Source organism: Epinephelus moara, chromosome 10, assembly GCF_006386435.1.
Source record: "Epinephelus moara isolate mb chromosome 10, YSFRI_EMoa_1.0, whole genome shotgun sequence".
Classification (NCBI taxonomy): Eukaryota; Metazoa; Chordata; class Actinopteri; order Perciformes; family Serranidae; genus Epinephelus; species Epinephelus moara.
In genome coordinates this window covers 273,136-283,377 of record NC_065515.1, presented here as the reverse complement: position 1 = coordinate 283,377, position 10,242 = coordinate 273,136, and the positions used below count along the sequence as shown (strand labels likewise).

The window sequence follows — 10,242 nt, the reverse complement described above, 5'->3', positions numbered from 1 at the left end:
TCTACCACATACGGGGCATGAGATATGCCCATTCAAAGTTTGACATTTCAATCGGTTGCTATAGCGCCCCCCTTTGGCCAATTGATGTAATATTGCTTCATTGGCATCCTCCCATGACCCTCTACCACTGTGCCAAATTTCACATGGATTGACCAAGTCAGTGAGGAGAAAAACGTGGAACAGACACACAGTCATTATATAGTAAGATTGTAGGACTGTCATGTATTATTGTAATGTATTACAATCTTAAAGGACGACATTACAGTTGTTGTTTTTATTTTATTTTATTTTAGGAGACTGTTTCCTCCTTCTCTTTCCCAACCCACACTGGCTGTCATGGGTCTTATTCAGACAAAAGGACCAATCATGCCCACTGTGGAACTGCAGGCACGGTGGGCTGTTAAAGTCTTTACTGGTAAACAGTTGTGAGCTTTAAATGTACACACACAAACACTCAGGCCTGAGAGGCAAAATATTTCAGCTGGTGTGTTTTATCTTGAAGGTTTGAGCCGTCTTCCACCTAAAGAGAAAATGCTGGAAGTCATTGACTCTGAGAGGATGAGATACATGAAAATGTAAGCGTCTTCACACTGGTGTCTTTCAGTGGTACAGGCATATCATTTATGTTCTGTCTGTGGAAAGAAAATATCAGTTAAAATATATTGTGTTGAATCTACTCTGTCTTTCTCAGCTTCCACTGCCCGCGACAGGCGGCTCTCCAGGTAGATTACATCCCTTACCTGGATTTCATGGCTGGGGAGGTCAGTTCAGTTCAGCTCCATTAAGTTGTGTTACCATTTGTATTGTATGTGTCAGACACAACCATCATGATAACCTTCTAATCACAGATCGGGGTTCGACCAAACTTCCTGAGACTACTACTGACTGATCCTGTGCTCTGGACGAAGGTCTTCTGTGGCCCCTGCACTCCGTATCAGTATCGTCTCACTGGGCCTGGACAATGGGCCGGAGCCCGTCAGGCTATCCTCAGTCAGTGGGAGCGGGTGGCCCAGCCGTTCAGGACCAGAGTGGTACCAGAACCAGAGAGCAGGCCGTCTGTCCTCTTTTCTCCCTGGCTGCTCACATTTGGAGGAGCTCTGACATTGGCTGTCCTTCTGTCTAAACGTGAGATGTTTCCAGTGCTGCAGGGTGCAGCTCAGATTCTGGACAGGTGCAAGACTTTCTTGAGGGACTCCTGGTTCACTGGTTACACACAATAACATGATAAAATCCAGGTCCAGTCTGTGACACAGGATCGAAATCCTTTATGGTGCAGTATGATGTAAAATGTAAGAGACACTGATTATAGATCCAGCTTTTAATATCCGTAATGATCTAAGAGAGTACACAGACGTAATGTAATCTAGTGTTTTTACTTTGTGTGGGGCGTGCAGAGAGAGCCAGCCTCACACTTTTAATTTGGTGAACAAATATTGTACATATAATAATATGGGGTTATAAAATTGTGAAAGTAGTTTGCACTCTTCTGACAGATGTGTCAGTTTTAAAGTAACCTGCACACGACCATCCTGACACAAGAAGAATATCTAAAAAGAGAAAAAAATGAAGCCTTATGATGCAGGAAAAACATTTAATTGCAGTGTCCAAGAACAAGTTATGAACACTCACGTGGATCAGACGAAACATGGGAGTTCTCATGAAAGCTAATTAAAAGAAATAAAACCTGTGTTTTATTATCATTATTCTTATCTTTAGTGTTTATTAATATAACCTTTATTTAAACAGGGAAGGCCGTTGAGAGCAAGCTCTCTTTTACAAGTATGCCCTGATGGATTACTGAACGGGGGCCCAAAGTGTCAGGGGCCTCCAAAGCCTTCACCTTTAGGTCCCGTTTATACGACAACGATTTCAACTGAAAATGGTAAACTTTAGTTGCGTTTTGGCCGACCGTTCACACGACAGCAGCGTTTTGGGTGCCTGAAAACGCAACGTTTTGAAAACAGGTTCCAGAGTGCAATTTTTTTGGAAACGGCAGCGTCTCCATTGTCATGTAAACTTGCAATATGCCGTTCCTCTGAAAACGGAGACTTTTCGCACATGCGCATTACGGTTCCAGTCACTAGACATGTGTGAGAAAGTCGACCCTCACAACAACAATGGCGGACTCCCGAGTTCTGCTTGTGCTGCTCACCCTATTGAATTCATCAACGCTTCCCCATCATAGTGTAGATTTACTGTAGCAACTCCACCTCATCGTCCGTCCAGACAAACGTTTATGCAGTTGCCATTTTGTTTGTTTATACATCGGCGCTCTGTAGAAGGAAGCGTAAGCATCACACCGCCAACTACTGGCCTGGCATGTATACTGCAGCGTTTTGGTCATTTTTGCGTATCCATGTGCACGGCGATTGTTATCAAAACGTTGTCTTTTTTCAAAACGAAAATGAGAAAGGATTCTGTTTTCAGTGGATCGTTTTTGTGTAAACATGGCCTTAAAACGCCACTTCAATTAACACGTACTGACTAGGAAGAGATTCAAAATGAATAGAGACACAAAATAACTACAAAAATGAGCAAAACAGCTACAAAGAGACACAAAACCACAAACAGAAGCATAATGAGGACAAAGAGACGCAAAACTACATCCTAGTGTCTTGCTCCCGTGCAGAAGAGGTGGCGGGGCCTTTTGCATATCTGTGCCCAGGGGCCCACTGTCTCATAATCCACACATGCTGATTGCAGTTCATACAAAACAATAGAAGCACATGAAAGCTACAGTATATATATATCAATAAATGTTAACGAGTAGTTTTGGCACTGTGGGCAGGTGCGAAGTCCTGCTGGAAAACAAAATCAGCATCTCCACAAAGCTTGTCAGCAGACAGAAGCATGAAGCGCTCTAAAATCACCTGGTAGACAACTGTAAAAAATAAATAAAAAATAAAACAAAGTCACACCCCAGCCACCCACTTCCTATGGTAAACAATGAACAGTCTGTTACTAACCCTTTTTCTCCACTCTTATCCCAGCCTGAAGTCTGCTGCTTTCAGTCCTCGAGTTTCCATTGTGCTTATGTGTTCCCACATGATTCATGGACCGATTTCAAAATGTATCAAGACCATACTACTTATAGCCTACCATATTACTTATTAGGGGGTGATCACACAGAAATGAGACACTAGAGACGCGGACGCTTCAAAGACACTTGAAATGCTGGAAGCGCTTATTCAGTGCGTGCTAGCTACTGGCATCTGACGCTCAAAAAGTTGAAAATATTTTAACTTTTCAGCATCTACGTGTGTCTAAAAAGACGCTTGAATGCCTGTCAGACGCGCCGTATCATAGGAAAACAATGGTTTTACTGGCGTCGCGTTTCTAGCGTTTCATCTTGGTGTGATCGCTTCCTCATGCTTCTGTGCATTGATGCTCTTTTTTATTGTTTCTTCATTATGTTGTGCCCCTCGGTCAGATGGTCAGATGGTTGATATCTAACCGAGGAGGGTCATATGTGTATATATAAAAAAATAAAATAAAATAAAAAATCACCCTCTCACCCTCTCAGGGTGGTGTCTGCATCATCTTCATCTTGGGTCCTCTACCGAGGCCTGGGAGTGTCAGGGTTCTGCGCAGTATCTTAGCTGTTCCTAGGACTGCACACTTCTGGACTGGGGCGTCAGATGTTCCTGAAATCTGCCAGAGCCACTCTCCCAGTTTGGGGGTCACTGCCCCGAGTGCTCCTACTACCACAGGGACCACGTCAACTTTGACCTTCCACATCTGTTCCAGCTGTTCTTTCAACCCATGACACTTCTCCACCTTTTTGTGTTCCTTCTTTCTGATGTAGCTGTCGGCTGGTATCGCCACATCTACCACCACTGCCCTCTTCTGGTGTTTGTCAACCACCACAATGTCTGGTTGGTTAGCCAGCAGCTGTTTGTCAGTCTGGAAGCTGCAGTCCCACAGGATCTTAGCCCTGTTGGTGTGTGTTGTGTCCCATTGGGATTTGGGTACTTCAAATCCATACTGGGTGCAGATGTTCCTGTACACTATCCCAGCCACTTGGTTGTGCCTGTCCATGTGCACTGATCCAACCTGCATCTTACACCCTGCCACTATGTGCTGGACTGTCTCAGGGGCATCTTTGCACAGCCTGCACCTTGGGTCTGATCTGCTGTGGTAGACCCTGGCCTCTATGGCCCTTGTGCTGCGATGATTAGTGGCTCCGTGCTGTCTGTCAGTCCAGCATTCTCCAGCCACTGAAACTTGCCTTGTCATGCTAAAAGAAGAGGTCTTTCACAAACTAATAGGTCTTGTGTGTAGGGTTTAGAGGTTTAGAGAATATGAGTATGTTTTCTTTAGTGTATAATCACATGAAAATAAAAATCAATGTGTCTTTGTTACCTTAGAATGAGACGTTTATATGTATACAGGGAGCTGAAGTAAATCCAGGAGTGTAGATTACCTGGGAAACAGCACCATCCTGTGGCTGCTTTGTGTTACTTTAACACAGAAACCCATCACACACACAAATTTGTGTTTAGTTTCATGCAAGCGGCATTATAATCCAGTATTCAGATGGTGATGTTTGTACCACTGAGGCCAGCTGTGTTTTCTATCTGTTTTTTTCTTGAGTTAGGGTAACAACTTTATTGGTAGGTCTTGTTTTACACTGAATTTCTCCATGTTACTATAAACGTGTTTTACTTTAATATTTCTGTGTGTGCGTGTGTGTTTGTGAAATTTTAGTAATTGGCATGAGCAGAAATAGTAGTCGGCATACTTTCTTACAATTCTGCCTATGATCTCAGTGGAAACTAAGAAAGAAAAAAGAAACGCAAAAGGCCACAGCACCTCTCCTACATAGCAGCAAGACACACAGAGTTTATTTTAATTTTGCATCTTTTTATAATCATTATACATCATATTGTGGTTTGTGTTTCTTCATGGTACGTTTGTACGTCATTAATTTGTGTCCTTTTGTGGTTGTTTTGCCAATTTTGTAGTTACTTTGTGTTTCTTTGCACTTTATTTGCATTTCTTTGTGGTGATTTTGATTTTCTTCCTGGTTGCTACGTGTTACTGTTGGTGACATTTTGCAGGTGAAGGTCAGGCATTGGACATTTTGGGTCCCTGCGCCCAGAGATGGACAAAAATACATCAAAATGTATTTTGATACAAAATACAAAATACCCCTCAAATAAATGTATCAAAATAAAATACATGTATTTTTTATTTTCAAATACAGAAAATACTTTTTTTCCTTTTTCTTTTTAGCAGCGACCCGCAGCTCTATAGGTCACTCTGTCGGTCGGTCAGTTAGTTGGTCCACAAAGCTTTTCGTGAATAACTCAAAAAGTCCTTGACCAAAAATGCTCAAAATTTGCACACTGCAACTAGAGACCATGAGTAACTATACCAGAAAGAATGCCCACAATTCGTCCATAGGTGGTGCTATACTAACAGATTCAAATCTTGTTGTGAATAACTCAAAAAGTCCTTGACCAAAAATGCTCAAAATTTACGTGCTGCAATAAGAAACCACAAGTAACTATGCCAGAAAGAACAACCATGATTCATCCATTAATGGCGTGATAGTAGCAAATTTGGTTGCAGCTATTGCAAATTTGGGCTTGTTTTCTTACAATTTAGTATGACAATCTGTTGAACTTGGAAGACGTGAGCAGCAAATCAGTCTGCTGGTAGTGTGGGTCCATCCATGTGAGCAGCATGCCTGACAAGTCTAATCTAGCTGTGCTGTGAACTTGTTTGCTGTCTAACTTGGAGCCTTTGGAGCCCCGTGTTCAACTTTTTTCAAATGAGAAAAAGGAAAAAAAGCTAGGGACATGTAGGCTACCCTAAAATATTATCTATTGATTCAGATTTAGATTCAGACAACTTTATTGATCCCACGTGAGGCAATTCATTGGTAGCATACTCATCCCAAGCATCAACCACAACAACATACAATTTCCAATGTTATGCACAGTCCAGTAAAACAGACCACTAGGTCACTGAAGGGCCCATTGAATGGCCCAAGTTTAAAAAAAAAAACATATATATATATATAAGTAAAAAATATTGTTACATCCAATATTATAAGAATGTGTAGCCTATTATTTTTGTTTTTTGATTCGTGGAGAAAGTATTTTGAGTATTTTAAATACAAAGATTCCTCCACTCAAAAGTATTTTGTTACAAATTACATTTGCTTTTTATCGGCCTCATCAAATACAAATGACAAAATACTCAAATGTAATTGAAATACGTATTTTAAATGCAAGTAATAGAAATACTGCCCCTCCCTGCCTGCGCCTGCAGACCCGTTCAGTAATCCATGCTTGCACCAAGCACAAAATGCCTTGGCACTCTGTGTGTACAGTAGGTTTGTATAAGATGCCAGTAAGACACATGCATAGTGCTTCAGAGCTGCAAGAGACTACAACACTGGCTTTTCAGTAAGGTGTAGAGAAGAAGCATCCCTAGACTACTGATTGATCCTGTGCTTGGGTCAAAGGTCTTGAGAGTGTCTGTTCCTAATTGGATTTCCTCATCTTATACATCATAGTAGAAAAGCCTTTTTGAGGTGGTGTGTACATGATTAATTACATGAACTCAAAGATTGTTTCACATGAATGCTGGCCTCAGCTTTTATAAATTAAATGCTGTGTACTGGCACATAATTTCAGCACCTAAAGCATTTTACAGAGGTTGTGCTGACTCGAGGTTGCACTTTGCCTTCTGTTTAGCCAGTTTGGCTTTTGGTACTTATTAAACAGGGACCACCCACCGCCTAATCACCCTGTGTTAGACCCTTTGTTCTTCGTTTCAAGTTACATCTATATCTATATGAACAAGAAATGACATTGTAATGCACTTTCTAGTAAAGCTGATATCCTTTGATAACTCCAAAAAAATCTTGGTTAAACTAAAAACTCCCTTCCCAGAAAGTGTGCGCTACATTTGTTTCCTTATGACTTCCTTTGTTTAGGGGACCCACAGCCTGTCACTCATCAACCTGACCTGTCTGTACGTTAAAACCTGACTGATAAACAAATTTTGGTCCATTGTTACTCTGTCCCTGTGAAGAAGAGGTAAGGCTGATGCAAGTTGCTCATGTTATGTGTTGGTGTAGTTAGCAACTGGTTTGGCGTTTTACTGGTAAAGTAGATTTGAGGGTGGTCTTCTGAGAAGTTGCTGTTCAGTTGCAAATGTTGTAGCAATAATCGTTTCTCACAGCAGATTATTTTGACTTGTCATAGCAGGAAAAACAGGCATTTCTAAAGACACTGACGATGGCTTTGTTGTGTTCACTTCCAGCGAGCCATCATGCAAAGCAGGTAAATGGAATTCAACCATCATTGATTTGATTTACATTTGTGCTTTTCCTACTGTGACAAGTCAAAATGTCTATGTCCTAAAGGATGTGTTTGTGCATGTGTTTCTGTGTTGACGTGATAGAAGTACACTGCAATTATAATGTAAAGCATATATACTCCTCTGATATCATTCGCATCAGAGAAATTATTTGACCATTTAAAATGAAATCTAACAACTTTGAAGTAGCGCCCTACTTAATCTGTGGCCTACCATATACTTAACATGTTATTTGACTTCCTAAATAAGTCTTTCTAACCTGAATCTTGAAATCTCTTCCAACATGAGAGCACTTTTGTTTCTGTTCCTGCATGAATCAAATTCATCTGAGACTTATGTTTGAAATGGGTGTGTTTAAGACCCAATTGCAGCACAGCAGACACACAGGTACAGTTGGTAATGACTTTAATGTAGTTTGCAGCAGGCACAGGAAAATGCAGAGGAAATGTCCAGCAGGTGAAAATCCACATAGCATAGACACTGAAACCAGTGTGGCAAACCAACAAGAGTCTCTGTTCAACAGGGAGTCACAGGTTGGATCAAAGAAACTCGCACTGTTGCGACAAGGCAGGCAATCTCCACACAGCCACAGGAACAGGCAGACTGAAACCAGGAGGGCAAAAGCAGAACTCGTGGTCGGGGACAAAGGGCTGAGGAAATTACCGGGATTCAGGCAAGGTTGGCAACAGGAAATCAGTCGTCGTCGTCTTCTTCTTCTTCTTCTTCGTCTTTTTGTTTTACGGCGGTTGGCATCCAGCAATAGGTGCATTACCGCCCCCTTCTGCTCTGGAGTGTGGACCAGACAATAGGCCCCTCCCACAACACACATACACACATATAGCTACACTATTCCTAACCTACCTTATACCCTATAAAAAAAAGCCCTGTGTCCCTTAAAAACTTCACTGCTACCCAGACTCGCGCTCTCTCACTCATTTCCATTACTCCTTTTAAATTAAACTCTTGGACCCCTAACTCCCGCAGACTATTCCTCATCACCTCTCTCTGTGCTCCATATGCCCTACACCTCAAAAGTACATGATCCACTGACTCCTCCTCTTCCTGACACCTCTCACACAGTCCTGTCTGATGCTTCCCTACCAGTTTAAGTGACTTATTAAGTAAATAGTGCCCTAGCCTTAACCTCATTATCACCATTTCCTCTCTCCTGTGCCCCATACCTGCCCTAGTGACCCTTATGCTGTTTTGTATGTGAAATAAATGCCTCCCTTTGCCCTCTCTGTCCCACCTCTCTTGCCACATTTGATTGGTTTTCCCCCAAATGACACGCTTAACCTCCGCCTTACTGATACTTACTTCCATTTCTATTCTTCCTTTCCTTAACGCCCTCTTCGCTAACTCATCTGCCCTCTCATTCCCTCTCACCCCTACATGTGCTGGTACCCACATAAATTTAACCAGACCCCCTCTATTCACTATTCTAGTAAGTGACTGCAAAACTCAATATAAAATGTATTGACTCAATGCCTGTGCCTGAACCACATCCAACTTCTTAAGATGAGACCTGGCAGCTGATCCATAGGCAGTACTGCCACATTCAAACACCAATCTTATCAGAGCCACATATATTCTTTTTAGTGCAGGAAATCAGTCCAGGAGGAGGAGGAGGAGGAGGAGGAGGAGGAGGAGTAGTAGTAGTAGTAGTAGTAGTAGTAGTAGTAGTAGTAGTAGTAGTAGTAGTAGTAGTAGGTAGTAGTAGTAGTAGTAGTAGTAGTAGTAGTAGTAGTAGTAGTAGTAGTAGTGCTGGAGAGCCTTGCATGCGAAGAACATTCTGGCAGTGAGTGTGTGGAGAACAGGAGTCTTTATACTGAGCCAGTCTGATTGAAAGCAGGTGAGTGGAGTTGCCTTGATGAGATGGGTGTGGCTGGCAGTCAGAGTGGAGCAGAGGTGGAATGGAAAAGTACTGCATGAGGTGAGCAAAATGGCAGAACTGTGACAATGTTATTTCGCAGCAGATAGTTCGACTTAACGTAGCAGGAATCTATCATGTTCATGTGGCAGAGGACTTTTATTTTGATTAAATTAACGTATTGTCTATTTGCATGGGGGTGAGAATCGTCACTCTGCAGCAATTTGGCTATTGACACCCATCCATACAATGCTTTTTTATGGATCCCAATGCATGCACGTCTCGTCACGTGTGCACCTTAAGGTCTGAGGCAGTTGAGATTAGGTCAAAGAGATCTCTACTGCCTAGAGGAGTTGCAATCCAAAATAAGATCTCTTCTTTGTCCAGCCTATTTCTCAGTATAACATCAGTTTGAGTTTATGACCTTTTTTTTGTTTGTATTTCTTAGATGTAGCCCCTGAGAAGTTCCTCTTGTCTCAACACAATCCTGATTGAAAGTCTTAAAAATGCTCTTTTTCCTCTCTCACTGCAGGGATCTTTATTTGTCTGGAATAATCAGCTCTTGAGTCAACAGTGAGATCCAAAAGAAAACTTGGTTGGCTTATAAATGAGGCTGCACAATTTCAGAAATTTGTCCAAGTGATTAAATTCAAGTCTCAACTCTGTGTATTTTATATTTAAAGTGAGCTGACCTAGTTTAAAGAGTGACACATGACATCGAGGATGAATGGCTTAAGCTTATTGACTAATGCTGACTTTCACACAGGAGTCCGAGGTGTGAGCCAGGGCTGGCTTATCATTTTCAGACTCAGTTTACTCATTGTTTTGTGTTTTTAGGATGCACTAAGCTAATGAGAGCACCCTTTGTACAGGGGCCTGTTTCACAAAACCAGGATAAGGGATTAAGCCGGGATATCTTGGTTATCCTGGATCAACTTATCCTTGATCCAGTTTCACAAAAGCAGGATAGGGGGAAGTGGGATATGTTTTGACATAAGTTACCATGGAGATTTATTCTGTGGAGCTAGCCTGCTCCA

The 10,242-nt window shown here is 41.9% G+C and overlaps 2 protein-coding genes across 5 annotated transcripts in view; both read left to right on the top strand.

Annotated features, from left to right (window-relative positions):
• Positions 1 to 1,703, top strand: part of LOC126396987 (dimethylaniline monooxygenase [N-oxide-forming] 2-like) — a 6,281-nt gene extending 4,578 nt beyond the window's left edge. The window contains exons 8-11 of the mRNA XM_050055403.1: positions 294 to 415; positions 503 to 575; positions 692 to 761; positions 849 to 1,703. Coding sequence (XP_049911360.1) covers positions 294 to 415; positions 503 to 575; positions 692 to 761; positions 849 to 1,220 — 637 coding nt within the window. The 3' untranslated portion in view covers positions 1,221 to 1,703. The remainder of the gene's footprint in view (positions 1 to 293; positions 416 to 502; positions 576 to 691; positions 762 to 848) is intronic.
• A 5,924-nt stretch (positions 1,704 to 7,627) lies between these two features.
• Positions 7,628 to 10,242, top strand: part of LOC126397206 (flavin-containing monooxygenase 5-like) — a 13,415-nt gene continuing 10,800 nt past the window's right edge. For 2 of the 4 annotated variants that reach the window (XM_050055806.1, XM_050055804.1), the window contains exon 1: positions 7,628 to 8,013. Coding sequence is in view for 1 of the 4 variants with exons in the window: in XM_050055803.1 (XP_049911760.1) it covers positions 9,249 to 9,268 (20 nt within the window). In the remaining 3 variants the exon portion in view is untranslated. Of the gene's footprint in view, positions 8,014 to 9,086; positions 9,269 to 10,242 lie in introns of those variants that run through there. The other 2 variants (XM_050055803.1, XM_050055805.1) reach the window with 2 other exon arrangements.